This window comes from Hoplias malabaricus, chromosome 12, assembly GCF_029633855.1.
Source record: "Hoplias malabaricus isolate fHopMal1 chromosome 12, fHopMal1.hap1, whole genome shotgun sequence".
Classification (NCBI taxonomy): Eukaryota; Metazoa; Chordata; class Actinopteri; order Characiformes; family Erythrinidae; genus Hoplias; species Hoplias malabaricus.
The window spans coordinates 37,059,722-37,079,916 of NC_089811.1; the positions used below are offsets into that span (position 1 = coordinate 37,059,722).

At 40.9% G+C, this 20,195-nt stretch overlaps 1 protein-coding gene across 2 annotated transcripts in view; it reads right to left on the minus strand.

The window, feature by feature from the left end:
* The window catches only part of gpr156 (G protein-coupled receptor 156), a 26,526-nt gene extending 7,608 nt beyond the window's left edge, over positions 1 to 18,918 (minus strand). Inside the window, exons 1-9 of one of the 2 annotated variants that reach the window (XM_066685830.1) lie at positions 18,782 to 18,918; positions 9,683 to 9,832; positions 7,912 to 8,039; positions 7,420 to 7,555; positions 7,085 to 7,195; positions 6,219 to 6,344; positions 5,962 to 6,057; positions 5,375 to 5,611; positions 1,342 to 1,503 (exon numbers count right to left, since the gene is read on the minus strand). In XM_066685830.1, the coding sequence (XP_066541927.1) occupies positions 1,342 to 1,503; positions 5,375 to 5,611; positions 5,962 to 6,057; positions 6,219 to 6,344; positions 7,085 to 7,195; positions 7,420 to 7,555; positions 7,912 to 8,039; positions 9,683 to 9,799 (1,113 nt within the window). In that variant the 5' untranslated portion in view covers positions 9,800 to 9,832; positions 18,782 to 18,918. Of the gene's footprint in view, positions 1 to 1,341; positions 1,504 to 5,374; positions 5,612 to 5,961; positions 6,058 to 6,218; positions 6,345 to 7,084; positions 7,196 to 7,419; positions 7,556 to 7,911; positions 8,040 to 9,682; positions 9,833 to 14,987; positions 15,476 to 18,781 lie in introns of those variants that run through there. The other variant, XM_066685832.1, reaches the window with a different exon arrangement.
* Between the last annotated feature and the right edge of the window lie 1,277 nt (positions 18,919 to 20,195).

Consider the following 20,195-nt stretch of genomic DNA (forward strand, 5'->3'; position numbering starts at 1 on the left):
AGATAGATAGATAGATAGATAGATAGATAGATAGATAGATAGACAGATAGACAGACAGCTAGATAGATAGCTAGCTAGCTAGAGATAGATAGATAGACAGCTAGATAGATAGATAGATAGAGAGAGATAGATAGATAGATAGAGATAGATAGATAGATGGACAGATAGATAGATAGATAGATAGATAGATAGATAGACAGCTTGATAGATAGATAGATAGATAGATAGATAGATAGATAGATAGATAGATAGATAGATAGATAGATAGATAGATAGATAGATAGATAGATAGAAAGAAAGAAAGAAAGAACCCCTGCAGCACACTGAAACAATACTTCATTCCTCCTGAAAAGTGAAATTAAACACAGTTGTCTCATGTAAAGCCGAATGCCTGTGGTTTGTCATGGAGCAATGAAAAGTCTGTGTGAAAGGAAAGAAAGTATTGTTTTTTTCTATTAATATGTTTTAGAATGGCCTTGACCGACTGGTGCTGCTGGATAGACAGCAAAAGACAGAGTTGTCTGAGGAGATCAGAAAGGAAAGAGACCATCTACAAGAACAGGAGAATACAAGGTTGGGAGGGGGGGCGCTGTGCCGCATGCGCAGTGTGTATAAACCAGTTGAAAGTCATCATTAATTCAAAAAATGTTTTCATCTCTCTTTTCTGCATTTGCACTTTAGTGATATTCTACCTTTTCCTCCTCGTCCGAGCGTCAAACTCGTTTTGCGATATTTATTTATTTATTTTTTAATTTTGGTTCAGGTTTCATTCAGGTTTTTTCAGGCACATTCTCGTTATTCACAAAAACTCTTTGGATGGAAAACCACCTTGTGATTACAATTGCAAATACTGAGACGTTTAAGGTCCATGGGACTGCAGCCAACCTCCAAAGGAGGAAAACTGATCCCAGACGGAATAAAAACAAGTGCTAGTTGTAGGTGGAGACAAGGAAATCTTTCAAAGAGACACAAGCTGAACTGCACGTATATGGCACATCGGTGTCTGATCACACCTGTGTTCTCTGTTTGAGCTCAATGGAAAGACCCAGTTGGACTCCACTGAGAAGAGAAAGGCAGTAGGCTCCACTGCAAAATAGAGACATACTCAAAGTCCTCCTCCTAAAGACATACTGCCCTACAGATATCCAACTCTAATCTAACTCACATGTTCCCACTATTCATGTTGTTGAGGAACATCTGGACTGTGAGGGCCAGGTGTATTTTATTATGAATGGACGTGAACATAGCAGTGAAGCAGAATCTATAAGTGAAAGCTTGGAGCAGCCTGTTAGTGATGACAGAGCACAGTGACAGTGATATGAGCAATTTCACTGCTCCCACCTCGCTGATCAGCCTCTTCATAGAGTCGTTTTCTCCAAGCAGGTAGTAGATTTCATCCTCGCTGTACATGGAGCGCAGGCTCTTGCTGGGGCTGCTGAAGTACTTGGCCATCTGACTGGGGTGAGGGTTCTCCTCCTCTTCAAACTGCCTCCAGTGCATCAGCTTTGAGGAAACAGGAGAAGGAAAGTTAAAGATGCCTTTTACATACGTAGTTCTTCTTGTTTTATCGGCAGCACAGACAGAAGAAAGGAAACACTGAAGAACGTTTTGGCTCATGCACATACTTCTACTCCGGCTTTAACTGGTGGTGCCTTTCTCTTTAAGAGGGAGGTAAAATGAGAGGGTGTAAAATTGTTCAAAGGCATGTGCAGATGTGCATGATTCATCCAACAAATGCTTCCTTTAATGTGCTTTGTCCTAATTTTAGCCACACACATGTTCACAAGGTTGACCTCATGCGGAGACTCAACATAATCTGCAGTCCACTTCCACAAAGGCACATCAGATCTCTTCCATAATGTATGAGTGTCCACATTGTAATCAGATTTTATCTTCGTTATCATAATAACAACATATGCAAATATACCAAGGGCAGAAAGCACGAACAATATGGTGACACTGACATGGTGGTAGTGTGTTGCACTGGTATCAGGCGATCAGACACAGCAGTGCTGCTGGAGTTTCAAACTGTGTCTGCTTACCATCCAACAGTTGCTTTTTGACACCTACCTCTTAGTTCCACCTTGTTGATGTAAAATCTAAGACCGTAGCTCATTCGTTTCTCCACATTATCCTTTACTCTGTCATCAGCAGTGACACAGAGGACTTTAAAAACTCCAGCAGCACTGCTGTGTCTGATCCACTCGTCCCAACACAGCACACATTACAGTTTTTCTCAGTTGCTTTGGAGCATTTCTCAGATTGATCACAGCTGCTGCCTGTAGAGGCTGGATAAGACGCTGCATCACGAGGGAAGATATCAGTGTGATGTGGATGAGAATCTGTGGCCCGACAGAAAGCAGCGTCAGGAGCTCCAGGCTCCAGTGTAATTCCCCACGCAGTTCTATATGTACAGTTCTATATGTGCAGCTCTATATGTACAGTTCTATATGTGCAGCTCTATATGTGCAGCTCTATATGTACAGTTCTATATGTGCAGCTCTATATGTACAGTTCTATATGTACAGCTCTATATGTACAGCTCTATATGTGCAGTTCTATATGTACAGTTCTATAGGTGCAGCTCTATATGTACAGTTCTATATGTAGTTTGATATGTGCAGCTCTATATGTACAGTTCTATATGTGCAGCTCTATATGTACAGCTCTATATGTATAGCTCTATATGTATAGTTCTATATGTAGTTTGATATGTGCAGCTCTATATGTACAGCTCTATATGTAGTTTGATATGTACAGCTCTATATGTACAGTTCTATATGTGCAGCTCTATATGTAGTTTGATATGTGCAGCTCTATATGTGCAGCTCTATATGTACAGCTCTATATGTGCAGCTCTATATGTGCAGCTCTATGTGCAGCTCTGCCTAAAGGGTGTTTCCCATGAATTTATTTATTTTATTTGTGCTAAAGAACCCTGAACTGGAGAATCGCTTACAGACAATGAATGAATGAATGAATTTGTGCTAAGTCTTGTCTTTCCGCTCTGTTTCATAACGACACGCTCTGTCAGTGAAGAGCATTAATGTGAATCTGCTCCAGTCTCTGTCAGTAACTCTCCCACACACAGTAATAAAACTCTGTACTGTTTATAGGCATCTCACAGTAAAAATGCAGCCTGTGTATATCCACTGTCATCAAAAACATTCAGAAATAACTTACAGAGTCACTGCACACTGACAATGTGGCTAAACCTTCTGACTGTCTGCTCATAATCAACGACACAAGGTCTTGTTCTAATGTAACTGACATGTCCCAAAATGAATTTTTATGCCAATGAACAGGAACTAAGGATTTTGAGTAAGATACAGGAATTTCCCAGTGATCCAGGGTGTGGTGGTTGTACATAATGTTTTGAGAAATGCACATAATGTTCTGCAAATATAAATGATGAATCGAGAAATGCTCCAAAGCGACAGATAAAAACTGTAACAAACCATCAGTGTCACTGCAGCTGAGAATGGTCCGCCTCCAAAAGAATTTCCCTGCCGTCTGGTGGCTCTGACCTCTGAAACAATAGACTGAGAGGGGGCTACCGAAGTATAAAGAGCAACAGATGGACTGCAGCCTGTGACTACAGAAATATATACAGGGTGCCTGTATGGTCAAGGGAGTGGATAAAATGGACGAAGGAGGTGGATTACACGTCTACTATGAATGTTTAAAGAACGTGTTAGGGGAATGCTGTACACCTTGGGGAACATAGGGTTAAGTGTATAACTGAAGAGCACACTGGCATGTTGCTGTGTGCTCTGAATGGAGTTTGAGTTATTGACCGTTGCCAGACATTTGTTTATCAGTATCTGGGACAAACACTATCTTTAAAAGCTGTGTCACAGTGAAATCAGCCAAGATCCACTGTGTCAAAGAGCTGAGTCCAGCAATGTCCTCTCTGCGCTGACATGGACGTCTGGATAAACACCTTTGATGCTGGATGCTGAATCACCGCCTCTTGAGCTGGCTTTATTGATTGATCATGCCTCCCTTCATTCTTTTTACTCAAGGCAGAATCAACGAGAAGACATTGAGGACAAAGTCTGAATCAAGGTTCATGGGAAATGTTTTGGATCTAGGAACAGAACCTTTAAAAAAATCACAAACAATAATCACAATAACATTTCTCACAGTAAACATTACATTACTTTGTTTGACAACAGGTCCCTGTGGTGGTACCCTCAATGGAACATATACAGTACCTTTGATTAGGGACATAACTGTTCTATTATAACTGTAGATATTAAAATTGTGTTGATTTCATTCGCCCCATTTTATCTCCAGGACTCTCAGTGTGTTCTCTTATTTTACACATTTCCTTAATGAAATATTACAAATATCCTGTGTTCAGGGAACACAACAGAACTCTAAAATCACTTTTAAGTTACATTTACACAATCATTTTATAAATAATCTACAACTACAGAATCAGAAAAGCTGGAACCAATGAGCAGTAGGTTCTTCAGCGCGAGCCGTGGCTGAATAATAGGAAATAAGACAGGAACACGCTCCGTTTGTGTGTGTTTCTGGGGCTGTGTTTGGCAAGAGTCTCGGCTCGGCATTGGTTAGTTCACAAGCTCAGCAGGATGCCTCTGAACACTGCAACATTTACACAGTGTTATATCTCACAGAGAGAGGAGGACTGCTGAATTTGTCTCATTTCACGTGAGTGTGGGTCTTTGACTGAAATAGTGTAAAGGGAAGTGGTGGGGGGACATTTTGTGGCGTCAGTGTGTTTATAAAACTCCAAACAACAGCCTCCTTAAACTTCACCTGCTTTCACCTGTTTCACTGAATAAATAAGTAACTGTTAATTCTTAAAATCAACACAATGTTCTTGGTCTTTGTTCTTTGGTGGTGGATCGTCTACTGTTTATTTTTAAATAAAATGAAGGAGAAAAACACTGATGACGGTGTTATATTTTATGAATGAAACGTGGTGCTCCTTTTTCCATTTCTGCATTTATTACCTGCTCTATATTTTCTGTACAACACACTCACAGAATAAACACCACATGGAAACACAGACATTGATATGAAGCACCACAGCTTCTCCACACCTTCCAATGACAAGGGGGTGTATTTTGGGATTTTCCTGTTTTTGAAACACTTTATTAAACAATTTATTCTGTCCTAATTAAAATAAGGTGTTCATATGGGTAACACCACTGCCCTCTGCAGAGTGGTCTAGGGTTCGATCCCCTTATGAGTTTTATACCACCACTCTGAACCAAAGGAAACCTTGTGCTTTTCTGAACTAAAGTATAATGCTGTAAATGCAATATAAAATAACTGTCTTCAAACGTTCCTCACCAATCTTACTTGTTGCCTGGTGAACAGAGATCTGAACATTGCTCACCTGAGGAACAAACAGTAGACAGTTAATGGTGGTGGTGCAGATGAAGATGGCTCCAGACACAATACTGTAGACCAGGTTCGGCCAGGAGTAAAGGTAAAAGGACACAGGCAGAGCCACAGCAGTGGACGCAGTAACTAAGCACACTGCAGCCATGATGGTCAGAGACTGGTTAACCGGGGGCAGACTCACATTACTGGTCAGTCCAGCCAGGTACGTGCCATACAGCAACAGACTTCCCTACAGCAGACAGGGAGTAAACGTGACTCTTGTTATTACAGTGTCATGTTTTACTGTGTATTGGGTCTACAGCCCACACAGAGATGCAGTTGCCACAGAACTGAATAATTGTATGATAACGGCACTTGTATAAACTCTGTATAATCTACAAAAGCTGTTACTGCCTCAGAATTGAACAAAATTCATTTGAACACTTTTTGTTTCAGAAAATAATTTGGAAAAGAATGTCTTTTAAACTCATAGAGTCAATCTTAAATGCACACAGACTGCAGTTCACTTTATATAACGCCAAGCAACATGGAATTACACGACTGTATGCAATAGTAGGCTACAGAATGTGCAGGTTTTACCTTAAGTGCAGAGAGGAGAATGACCCACAGGTCTGAGAAGTGAGAGGAACAAGAGTCCAGCTGAGACAGGGAGTAATGCACATCCAGCTCCACTACCTAACACATGAGGAGCATGAAAACAAAAAAAAAAACATTCTGAAAATAAACATGGCACTGCCTCCTTAATGCCGTAAACAACAAACAGTAATTACGTGGTAGCTTCGACAGAGAGGGAAAGAAAGTATGAAGTTTTAGGAAGTTACGATCAAGTGTCTGACCTTGACCACAGCGCTGACTGAGCGGGAACACCTGATCGGGTCAGTCAGACCCCACACGGTCAGAACCACCACTTCCACCAGAATCAACAGAGCCACTAAACCCATCAGCTGAATATCTCTGATGATCTGAAACAGAGAAGGCCACACACAAGAAACATGCTCACTGCTTCAGGATCCATACCGATGGAACAAAATAAAGTAAAATGTATCCAGTTGTGGCATCCAACATTTTCAGTTGTGGTATCCAAAATGTGTGTTAGCTTTAGTTAATTACATTTCATGTTCAAACTAGTACAAATAAACTCTTTAAAATATTTAAACGTATTTGTATCAGCACAAGTGCATTCTCTGCCTGGGAAAACCTGTTTAAAACTGTTCTCTAGGCCAGAGTGCCTGTTTGTGGTATTGCGGTCCGCCTTTTAGGCTGCTGGAGGACGCATTTCTAAATATTTGGCTAATGCAGTGGTAGGGATCCAGGATTTATGACCTCTAGTGTCCAGACAGTTCAACTACAATTACACAGGCAGGTGCCCCAGTGATATTCACTAAAGCACCTTTAAAAGAATATTTCACATAAAGAAATATCCATTTGTAAAGCATTATCACGTATGAGAGGGAGACTGTATGGAGTTAATGGAAGCTGTTGAGCCAACTGTGTCAATTCTGCCTAAGATTTTAAATTAAGATTTTAGATCACATAGACTTTCATTATTTTAGCCACATTAGCTTTGTATTAAAGCACAAACGTCAGAGAAAATTAAATAGACTTCTGTGGACCATTGCTTTCAATTTATGTTCAGAGAATGTCAAATGTTCGATATTTGTTTTTGTTTACAAGTGGTGGCATGGCTCAGTGTGTAACTGACCACTCTCTTGTCTGGTACCCGCTGGGTGAAGACCCTGTAAAGACGCCATGTTTTTCCCAGAATTGGTCCAAACACCAGAGAGCTGCCAATACACAGTGTCCAGACTCGAGCCTGATTTAAACCCACCCACACACACACACACACACACACACACAAACACACACACACAGTAGAGAAACAGAGCTGATAAAGTACTAAGTACTAGACTGCCACTGCCCATTATAAAAAATATAAAATATATAATAGAGATGCTTTATGTCATATAAAGTTTATAAGAAGTGCTCAGTAAACTTTAAACAGTAACTCTCAGTAAACTGGGAGAGAGAGAGATGTACCTGCAGCACTGCTCTCGACCCTGCTGTCTCAAAGGGTGATCTGTCATCCAGAGCAAACAGGAAGCCACTGCTGTAGGTCAGTACACTCCCAAACAGAGTGAGGACATTCAGATTGGGACTGGACATCTTCACAATCCTGATAAAGAAGAAAGATTATAATGTAACTACTGTATCATTCAAACATATCAAATCAATGGTTTTAGTAATTATTCATTAATCTCAGAGGAGGCACATGCACCATCCTGAAGTTAGGGTCATAGTGTTAGGAGAATCAGGAGAGTCAGGAGAATTAGGAGAGTCAGGAGAGTCAGAAGAGTCAGGAGAGTCGGGAGAATTAGGAGAGTCGGGAGAGTTAGGAGAGTCGGGAGAGTTAGGAGAGTCAGGAGAATCAGGACAGTCGGGAGAGTCTCATATAACAGCTCAAATAAAATAATGTCTGATAAACTGGGAGAGAGAGAGAGAGAGAGAGAGAATGCAATGTGAGTTTAGTACCTGTTGTTTTTGTAGCGGATGGTAAAAATAAGGAAAACGAGGGCCAGCAGAATACCACAGGAGAGCAGCGTCCAGGCCACGGCACAAAGAACTGGGGACAGTAACCTACTCTGGACCTCCACCACTCTCTACACACACACACACACACACACACACACACACACACACACACATAGCATTATTCACCTCACATACATGGCTTGTGAGAGAACCCACCACACTCCTCACAGACAGTCATATGGAGCGGGACTCGAATCCACAATCTCCAGGCCCCTGCAGCTGTGACTAAGGCACTACCTGCTGCACCACTGTGACGCCCTTCTTTGTACATTTGTCAGTTACATAAAGAAAATTACAAATTAGAGGTTCATGATTTTACTAGGAGTGGCATAATGGTGCAGCAGGTAGAGTCTCTGTCACAGCTCCAGGGCCCTGGAGATTGTGGGTTCGAGTCTGGCTCCGGGTGACTGTCTGTGAGGAGTGTGGTGTGTTCTCCCTGTGTCTGTGTGGGTTTCCTCCGGGTGACTGTCTGTGAGGAGTGTGGTGTGTACTCCCTGTGACTGTGTGGGTTTCCTCCGGGTGACTGTCTGTGAGGAGTGTGGTGTGTTCTCCCTGTGTCTGTGTGGGTTTCCTCCGGGTGACTGTCTGTGAGGAGTGTGGTGTGTACTCCCTGTGACTGTGTGGGTTTCCTCCGGGTGACTGTCTGTGAGGAGTGTGGTGTGTTCTCCCTGTGTCTGCTTGGATTTCCCCCCGGGTGACTGTCTGTGAGGAGTGTGGTGTGTTCTCTCTGTGTCTGCGTGGGTTTCCTCCGGGTGACTGTCTGTGAGGAGTGTGGTGTGTTCTCTCTGTGTCTGCGTGGGTTTCCTCCGGGTGACTGTCTGTGAGGAGTGTGGTGTGTTCTCTCTGTGTCTGTGTGGGTTTCCTCCGGGTGACTGTCTGTGAGGAGTGTGGTGTGTTCTCCCTGTGACTGTGTGGGTTTCCTCCGGGTGACTGTCTGTGAGGAGTGTGGTGTGTTCTCCCTGTGTCTGCTTGGATTTCCCCCCGGGTGACTGTCTGTGAGGAGTGTGGTGTGTTCTCTCTGTGTCTGCGTGGGTTTCCTCCGGGTGACTGTCTGTGAGGAGTGTGGTGTGTTCTCCCTGTGTCTGTGTGGGTTTCCTCCGGGTGACTGTCTGTGAGGAGTGTGGTGTGTTCTCCCTGTGTCTGCTTGGATTTCCCCCCGGGTGACTGTCTGTGAGGAGTGTGGAGTGTTCTCTCTGTGTCTGAGTGGGTTTCCTCTGGGTGACTGTCTGTGAGGAGTGTGGTGTGTTCTCTCTGTGTCTGCATGGGTTTCCTCCGGGTGCTCCGGTTTCTTCCCACGCTCCAAAAACACACGTTGGTAGGTGGATTGGAGACTCAAAAGTGTCCAATCCAACAGTGTGAGTGTGTGAGTAAATGTGTGAGTGTGTGTCGCCCTGTGAATAACTGGCGCCCCCTTCAGGGTGTGTTCCTGCCTTGTGCCCAGTGATTCTGGGTAGGCTCCAGACCCGCCGCCCTGAACTGGGTAAGGGTTACAGACAATGAATGAATTAATGTTTTTATTACATTATACCCAAACTTTTCTTGAAATGGGGTTTGGACATTTACACAATATAAATACATTTTATTAGCAATTTTTTTTTTCTCTAGTGAAAAGATGAATTCAGCAGCAGACAAAAGACAAAAAGCAGGGACTGGGCAGGAGATGCAGCAATTAGTTTCTACGACACAAGGTTAATTTAGAAAGTGAGATTACCGTGGCAAGAGAGCAGAGTTTGAGCAGGATTTCCCAGCTGTGTGAGCTGCCGAGTGCAGGATGGATGAAGCAGGATTCTGCCTCACACTCAGAGCTGCAGTTCAACCTGAGCTCCATCAGCTTCAGTCCAGCCTACAGCTCACGCACATCCTGAAAACACAACAACATCCAGAAATGATCAAATGATCAACATTTCAAACACAAATACAAATTTTACATGTTCTACCAATTCCACCTGTTAGCTAGGACTTCCTTAGTCATAAACTGCTACTAAGTTAGGGTAGTTTGGCAGGTGGAGACTAGTGTAGGTGTCATTAGATGCGTGTGAAACCAGCCTGCACTTCTTTTCAAACTGCCCTTTATGCTACATCTCAACACACTAAAAGGAGTAAACTGGTATCGAGGCCTGTTATGCATCCTGGCCTCAAATCACAATGAATCAAACTGAAAATCTCCCAGTGATTAATGGTCAGTCGTCAGTCGTTCAACTGAAAGCTCCTAATATTAATTTAAAACTTAATTCAAGTAAACTTTAAGCATATATTTTGATTACAAACCACATCTGCTCAAGTACACAGCCTTAAAAGACGGGTTTCTCAGATCAGGTCAGGACTAGTCCTGGATTACACAGTATTACTAATGGAGTTGAATTAATGTTTACATTTATGCTTAAGAATTGAAAAGGAAATATTTCCATCACTGTATAAAGTATCACACTCTATATTCAGGCAATACTGTAAACATGATCAAAAACACAGTGCTGGAATCTGTGCCTCACAAAGGCATTTTCAATTCATTAATATATTTAACCAACAAGGAAAACCACCAAACACTCTTCAAAAAGTATAAAGGTACCACACAGGTACATTACTGTACCACCACAGTAAGTTTTTCTGAGTGTATCATTTACTCACTGGCTTTAACAGCCTATCAGTGCTCAGCTAAAATGACTAGATTATGGCTTTTACAACTGCATCTACCTTAAAGCAGCAAAAATTATTAAATATGAGGTTCCTACGTGTGATACAAAATGTTTAGACATTGTTAATAATGACCACCAGAGGGCATTCCTCTGCACACTCACACAGCACCAGACAAATCCCACTGGCTCATGAGCCAAGCTCCATTATAATCATTTTACATAATGTTCATCATAAAACAGGGCACGTTACCACCTTGAACAAACCTGGAAAACATTGAGGATTAAAGTCAAAGGACTTGTTCTGGGAGCCCACCCAGTATAAAATAGCGAGTAAATACACTCCGCCACTGGACTGTAACTGAGAGGGTGGGGGGAAAGGCCCTGTCTCAGCTGTTGAACACTCTTTAACACAGGGGCTCAGTCTTTCACACCTCAAACACATACACTGTCTGGCTTTAAAAAAAAGCCCACACTCTAATATGTACATTCACTGTTGCTCTGCATACTTTTTTAGCCCTCCCTCACCCTACTCTTCAGTGGTAAGGACCACAACAGGACCACCAAAGGCTGGTGGGTTATTCTCAGCGCTGATGTGGTGGTGATGTGTCTGTGTGAGCGGTGCTTTTACAAGTGGATCCGACACAGAAGTGTGGGAGTTTGAAACACTGTCCACTCTTTTAGACACACAACCTCGTTGTCTGTAGGATAGCTCTGAGATCTGTGTTAGGGTTAGTGAGACAGTGTGTGTCGGTCGTCCTCTAGTCCTTCATCAGTGACACAGGACGCAGTCGGCTGGATGTTTTTGGTCGGTGGACTGTTCTCAGTCCAGACACTGAGGGGTTTAAAAACTACCAGTAGAACTATAAAATACTCCTGTATGGTCAGAGGAGCTGATAAAACATGGGACATGCTCTTCTTACACACTTGCAGACAATACACAGAGGATATATTTATGACATCACACCCTGAGACTGTAGAAAAACAGACTTGTGTGTGTGTGTGTGTGTGTGTTTGTGTGTGCGTGTGTGTATGGGTGTGTGCGTGTGTATGTGTGCGCGTGTGTATGTGTGTGTGTGTGTGTGTGTGTGTGTGTGTGTGTGTTTGTGTGCGTGTGTGTGTGTGTGTGCGTGTGTGTGTGTATGTGTGCGTGTGTGTGTGTATGTATGTGTTTGTGTGCGTGTGTGTGTGCGTGTGTGTATGTATGTGTGTATGCGTGTGTATGTGTGCGCGTGTGTATGTGTATGTGTGTGTGTGCGTGTGTGTGTGTGTGTGCATTCCTTGAAAGAGTGTGATTGTATTTAAGGGTCTTTTAGGCTCATACTTTTCAAGCTTCTCACTTGGTAAACATTTCAACATAAAGAAAGAATCTCTAGAGAGCACAAGTTCAGTCTCCAGAACCGACATCACAGACACCAGCAGACAATGTTGATTATCAGATTCACTTCTGCTACACATCTATAACATTTCTCAGACCAGCACAAAAATGTAAAGTCAATTAAAACAATATAAATAATATAATGTGTGCACAAGTTATTTTATGTTAAGGTCAAGTGATGAGAACATCAGACACATGCAGCCCACAGTCAGAAGTGGAAAATGAGAAACTGTACTTAACTGATCTGCGATAAATTAACAGTATGTGGCCAAATACACTCCTCCAAGCATTAAATCATAATAATTCTATTAAAGCTCTGGGCTCCTGAGTGATGCAGTTGTCTGAACCCTGTTCACATTAGAAGGCCACAAACAGTCACGATTTGGCGACAGGTGGCAAGCGACAAATCAAGCGAATGATTAATGAGGTGGAGAAACAACCCACAGTCCAATTAACAGAGATAATGTTCCCACACGGTACACAACCAAGCGTCTCAGAATATGGCCACAACACACAAATGTTGGTCACCTTGCATTAAAAGAAAAACTTTTAAAAAACACATGCAGGTGTTTTCTTTTAGTGGCGTTAGTTAGTGACTAGTGGACAGTAATGATCCAAACACAAATATAAAAAATAGGGTCCCTGCTTTATGTGCTTGGACCCTAATTAGTCTACACTACATTTCCAGAACTTTGCAGACACTCCCTATGATCAGTCAAAGCAGTTGGCAGGTCGTGTTCAGTTGTACACACACAGCTGGTATCTGTAGAAAAGCGTAAACAGTAACAGAATGCTCCAGAGCAGCTACATGAGCTTACATCACCATGCTCCATAACAGGTGTGGGGTAGAGGGGTAGAAAGCCAACATAGGGAGGAATCATTTATCAAGCAAATGATTGGGCTTTTTGGGGTTCTATACAGAACCACTGCCTTTACTAAAGAACCCTTAAAGAACCATTATAGGAGTTTACAGAACATATCACATCATATCACACCTAATGCACTAACACAGAGTCATCCATGAGCCGTCTGTCTGTGCTATTGACTGAAGTCTGTCTAAAACGGTTGTATATCTGAGTGTTTAATGAAGCTGTATGAGAGTTAATATTGTAAATGACTAAGCTCCTGTCTGAAGTCATGTTTTATGAAGTGTGTTTCTGTGACTCCCTGCATGTAAAAAGTCTGATTGTGTCACCTTCTCTAAGCATGACTAAGCTCCTGTGGTCGAGAGTATCTCCGATTGTGAGCTTCTCTTTAAAGCCTCGAGGCATTCTCACTCGCACACAAACATGCCACCACCATCACAGCAACAAACACACACACACACACACACACACACACACTTACACTTACACTTTACTGTCTAGCAACAGCTTTACAAGACTTTTGTTATTCTTTAAAAGTTTAATATGAGATTAAATACTGTAGGTTTTCATTTTGAAAATATACTTTTTTTGGCATCTATCAAAGTACACACTAACTTCAGCAACTACATATGGGACTTTACTGTATTTAGTGAACTGTTTTTCAGGACACTTATATTCTGCAGGGATATTTCTCTAACCCAAAGTTCAGTCTTAAAGGTTAGTTATATAAGTTACCTCTCAGAATCCATATAACAACAATAAAGGAATTTATTTAAATAAATTAAACCAAGTATCCCAGTAAACATTTAGCCGTTGATTCAACATTGAAATAACGTAATGACTGCCGTCTAATCAACGTTCTCTTAAGGTTGAAAATGAAAGTTGAAAAGACGTCCAAACACAGACATTGAAAAGACAACTATTCGACGTATTTTGGACGTCCATTGACGTTATTAATTGGTCCCGAAATAAATTACTTGTATAAAATGCATTTTGGACGTCCTCTGACGTTATCGATTGGTCACCACTTAACTAACTTATTAAGATGGACTTTGGACGTCCACTGACGTTTAAAATATGTCCTTGACGGACAGACTACTTTTAGACCTATTTTGAACGTCCAGGGACCTTCCTTGTTTACTGGGTACCTCATCTCTGACATGCAGCTTGGTGTTTGTCTGTTTGGCCTCTGTCTGAAAATAATATTGTAAATGAAACATGTTATAGACCTAACTTTGGCACCTACAGCCTGACGTCATTTTCTTGTTAAATTTCATACAGTTGATACATCACACAAATATTGTTCAGAGTCTCACAGCTGTTGAAATCCTGCTTATTATTGGAAACCATGCTGATAAACACTGGACTATGGAAAATTAGAGAATTATCCCAAAGGGAATAACTCCATAGACTCATCATGGAAAGAATGTAATTTACTCAGCATTCCATTCACTGAAAGCAGGAAGAAAAAGGATGTTGCTTTTGTTCAGCGCCGTATAGATTCATGTTTGAGGCATGTGTCACCAGGTGGATAAAGGTCTTCAAAGTGATTCTATAGAAACTCAGTAGGGGTTAAATTGCCTTATTTTTAAGAATAAAATTTTAACTAATTTACGTTCCACAGTCACATACATTTTCTGAAAGATTTAACAATTATTAAAAGAGAAGAGAAAAAAAACCTACACAATACAATTCAGGTCAACTTCAAATAACCTGACAACTTTAAACTTATGTTACTCTACCAACTCTCTACAATATCATATTTAAAGTGAAAATGGTGTGCTTTGTGAATGTTGTACATTACAGTGGAGTCTGACCTTTGCATTTAACCTATGTTTGGCAGTGAACAAACTCACACTGGTGACTAGGGGCAGTAAACACACTGTGGGCACATGCTCCATACCAGGCGGGGGTTAGAGGGGTATAAAGCCAGCATAGGGAAGAATCACTTATCAGGCAAATGGTTGGGCTTTTTGGGGTTCTATACAGAACCACTGCCTTTACTAAAGAACCCTTAAGAGTTTAAACACTAATGCTTATCTGCAACACAGAATATAGGAGCTCAACTGTTTCTGGATCCATTTTTATGCTGTATAATTATTAATTATTTATTAAAATTATAATAATTATCGTCATAATTACCTGGGCCAGAAGTGTCTTATGTTTCCATTTTGCAGATGTTTTGTGGAGAATCAATTGTAGCAGGTTAATTAGAGCAATAGGTTTTTGCTCTGGGATTTTCAGCATGCTGCATGCTCCATGTTCATTGAACTTCCAAAAAATGAGTGATAACGACACAGACGGCAGAATCAAGTGGTTGGATCGAAGAAAACAGTGAAGTGAGCCCCAGGACAGGGTGGGAGACTTGTTCCCACACACACACGCTACTCGCTCTCTCACCAACACAAAGTCTGGCTCACAGCTGGGAGCACGTTATCAGCCAAATAAATTCCATTAATGACTCATCATACTGCTCCAAATATTAGTAATACACTGAAATGGGAATTCAGAGTCAAAACACATCCACACACACAATCTAAGGTTTGGGGTCATACTGTTATCCATTAATCTAACTGAACTCTAACTGATCACTGTTGCGATAATAAAACCTAATAATACACAACAGTGGCACACAGTTATAGTTTAGTTGTGCAACATGATTATTATAGTCATCTTTTTTTTCTGGAAAATGTGTCAAGAGAATTGTGAACCAGTAACATAAACTAATTATTTTGGACACTTCCAATCAGTTATGTCCACTGAATTACTGTATTGACACAGGTGTTCAACTGTGGCCACAGCTCATTAAATGTCCACAGAAAAGTGTTACCCAGCAGAATGAGGAGACTCTGGATCAGCTGCATGAACCCATAAAGTGACCACACTCAGTGTAAAGCAGGGGCTAGAAAGTTACAAAGGTGTCCAGCACTGGGCTCTAGTTCAGTGAGTGTACTCTCTGAATTAATTTATCTCTAAACAAATCCTCAAAACCACGTTGCAACATCTAGTTGGGTCAACGTCTCTACTAACATCCTTTATTTCAGGACAAGCAGATCTCTACAAACTTTTGTTCAAATGGTGTATAGCTTTTGCTGTGTGTGTGGTTTGGAAATTCCTCCAGTTCTTTTCTCAATTCTATCGTCACCTTCCCAAATTTAGATCTGTAGCAGACGGTTTCCTGCAGGACAAAGCAGTGGGGAAAGGCATTTCCGACCATTTTTCACTAAAACCTCATACAGCAGCGAATTACCGCCATTTTCCCCAAGCAAGGGGGGGGGGGTAGAATTTATATACCCCTAGTCGAAGGAGAAACCACGCCTCCCGCACCATGATTGGGTACAACAGTTGTCAGTATTAGTATCTAGCAAATCCCAGCGAAAGTGTTGGGCCAATCCTATTGCAGGAGCCGGTGAATTTTAAACCAATCTCAACGCAGGAAGTGGGATTAAAATGAAAACAGGTGGGACTAATTATAATTAAAAAAAAATAATAATAATAATCGTGTAGAGAATAGAGGGGCTCCAGCGGTCGCATAGCAACCGGACACCCACCAACGGTCAGAGCTCAAGGGCGGGACGTACCCCAGTGTCAACACACAGACAGAAGTAATGACCAAACTGCATATAAAGCTCATAAATAACCATCAAAACTAACGTTTTAACATTAAAAGTGTGTGAGCTCACAGCAGACATTGAACATTATTATTACTGTGTCTGCAAAAACATTTCAGTAAATTCCAGTTAGCCTAGCTTCTCTGTTTCTGTTCATCTCAATGTAATATACACACAAATAAATATGCAATTAATTCAGTTTAAGAAAATACTTTGAATTACTCCATAGTTAGATTAAGTGAGGTGTAGGTTTTACATTGTAGGCTAATATTTTTTTCAATAAACACTGAAATATATATTTGAATGTGTACATTTCTACTATATCATCATCATTATTGTTTCCAAGAGGAAAAGATTCGAAAGAAAAAAACTCTAAGCTAAAGTATTTTCATGTCAAAATGATGTACACAAGAAATAAAACATTTTATGCATCACATTTTATACTTTTTAAATATAGTTTTTAAATATTGCATCAAACTAAATCAAGTTTTTTTTCATTCATTCACTGTGTGTAAGCTCTTATCCAAATCACTGGGAACACACCCTGGAGGGGCCACTAGTCAAATCAAGTGTTAGTTAAATAAAACATTGATTAAATAAGGCGTCATGATAATGCAATGCTCCAAATACAATTTGAAATGGGTGGACTCAGAGAGCAAGGGTTTCTTATGTCATAAACCTAGGAAAGCCTGTAGGCAAATGTTGTGTGTTTGGGATTTTTATTTTTATTTAATATTTTTGGACATAATATATAAATATGTAATTTTGAACAACAGAAATTAGATTTTAGGAGCTTACTAATGAACGTAGGGGAGGATAACAGTGTGCCATACTGCTGGTCCTAATACTGTGTGCTGACAGGAGTGTCTTTTCCTGTCAAAGAAGATTCCTGTCATTAAAAAGCAATGCTGGAGGGGAAAATAGACACGTATTTTAACAGCAATGGAAACTATTTCTCCAACATGGTGTAATTCATTTTATGAGGTTTTATTACAGACTCTAAATTCTAAAGATATAAAGGCATCTAGTAAAACAGTTAAATATTAATTTTTTTTAATTAATTAATTTTAATTACGTGTCTTAAATTGGTTAATGCTAAAAGTGCTGAGCACAAGACCATATTTGGTTGGTAAACCTACCACACAAACTGATTTTCTTTATTGACTTCTTAATCCTTCTCTAAAGATTAATTTCTAGACTCTGGAGGAGTGAGTGGAGGGCTGTGGATTTTTTTTTTTCGGGGGGGGGGGGCAATATTGAAACATTCCTCATTTCTCTATAATCCGATTAGCAATTTAATCTAAGCTGATCGAGGAAGAATGTCAGTTAAGCTACTCCCTGCTACTTCATCTCTTTTGGCAAATACACCGTAACCTATTGTTAGATACAATGCAAGAGATTAGCCACTCATGCCACTCAAAACTCATGCTGCATTCATTGTTTTAAGATAATTTAAAAAATAATAATAAATTAAGGAAACTAAACGTGTGACTTTCAATCCATTGTTTTACAGTATCTGAGACAGACAATATTTAGAGCTGTGCCCAATTTACCAACAAGTCTCAACAAACTAACGATTGATAAATGAAAGAATGAATGAGAGACTTTCAAAGAGTGACAGTGAAATAGTTCGGTCCGTTTGAGGGTTTTTTTCAGGACAGGAGATGGAACTCCACCTAATGTTTTCTGACACTTCTGCTTGACTGAAGTTAACTGAGACTGTAAAAATGATCAAATTTGGTCTGATGCAAAATGCACTCTTCTAGAGAAACTCACCAGGAACAGCTGTTCACAGTCGTGGTGAAAGAAGCCAGACATCTAAGAAGTTTTAATGGCTCTAAAAGCCTCTTCACAGAAAGTAATTACAAGACATGCTTTAATATTCTGACTGATGATTTCATTTTTTTAAATATGAAAGAGTTGTAGCCTACAGGCAGGGCATTGTAAGGCAAGATATTACACCAATGAAAAAGTGTTTTGAGATTTATTTTTCCATCATCAACTTTACATAAGAAAGCCCTGATAACACACGTAAAAACACCAGGGTTACTGGTCACGTTGGATCATAAATAGCACAGATACCTTTGTGACCTCTTTCATATCTCCACCACTGTAAAGAAATCTGAGACAGTACCCTTCTCTACAATGAACAACACCTTAGACAAATCTGAACGTTTACGTTTACTGCACAGTGGTTGAAATCAACATTTTAACGTGTTGTTGCGCACAGATTTACGCACACGTCCAGCAGCACAAAGCACAAAGAATAAATACAGTACATGGGAAAAGAAAGAGGAAAGGAAAGCTCGCGGAGAGCGGACGAACCTGTGGCAAAGGCGCGGCGAGCGACAGATCTTCAGACACTTTTCTCCTTCTCCGCGCCATCCTTCGACAATCGAAACCACACGCTCCGTCTACAGCATGACTTTAATAAAAGACACTTAAACCACACACAGCTTCACCACTTCTGCCGGCGACAATCACTTCCAGAGATTTAGTCAGAGAGAGAGAGAGAGAAAGAGAGAGAGAGAGAGATGGAAGTGGGTTGGACCCGTGCGCAGTAACTGGTTGGTTGTATTCAGACAGTTTGCAGAATGGGCGTGTGCGCGTGGGGGCACAACTGGGGCACATCCATTGCCATAAAACCTCCTTAAAATTACAGAACGAACCACCAGGCGCAGCCCATACCGCCACAGTACAAATGACTGGGTGCTTCGCTGAGAAAGGATTAGGACCAATTCTATATTTTTCTAGTTTAAAAAAATCCCAGACTGTTTTTGTGACTTTTGCACCAAAACAGCTATAATTCATTTTTCCATGACACTTTATTGCTTCTTTACCCCTTTATTAAATTACATTAAATTTACATCACTTTATAATTCTAGTCATGCAGCAGATGCAGACCAATGCAGTGCAGGTTGCACAGGGACTGTTTGTGCAGTACGCTTACGAAAGCAGGGGATTGAGCCCTTATCTTCTTGAGTGTTGTTATCCACTACTCCACACAAATCATTACGTAGGACGACTTCCCTTTACTGTGCTCTGATTGGTTGCGCTACATTTTGATAAATGCTGTCTTCTAATCCGCCATGGAAGTTCCTACTATCTGAGTCCAGAGGTGGTAATTACGACACGTGCTGCATTCAAACCACATTTGGACTCAGAGGAACATCCAGTGAACATCAGTCTTGGTGGTCGCCATGATGTTTTGTTATCACACCGTCCCAACGTGGAAATTCCAGGTTCATGGAAAAAGTTTTCCACCAGTAAATGCAACACTGAAATGTCGTTAACGCGTGCTAATCTCCTAATTATGATACGTCTATCAGGATTTGAAGCCAGCATAATTCAAAAAAGCCTTAAACATCTTTAGAACTTTGGTAACTGTAAATGGCAAAACCAAGGAATATATCTTATAAATATTTATTTCAATCCTGTGCCTGTACATGAAGCCACCACATAATTATTACTGCAGTGCTGCATTTTGCGGTGATGAAAAATTAGAAAATATATTTTTAATGAAGGTGTAAAAATGCGTGTTGATATTTGCTCAACACATGGTGTCTTCCAGCTTTGCTCAGTTTCTCAGTGTGTCACACCACTAAAAGCCACAGAAGCTGCACGGAAAAGCATAAACAGAGAACGTAATTTATTTATTCATTCATTCACTGTCTGTAACCTTTATCCAGTTCAGGTTGGCGGTGGGTCCAGGGCCTACCCAGCATCACTGGACACAAGG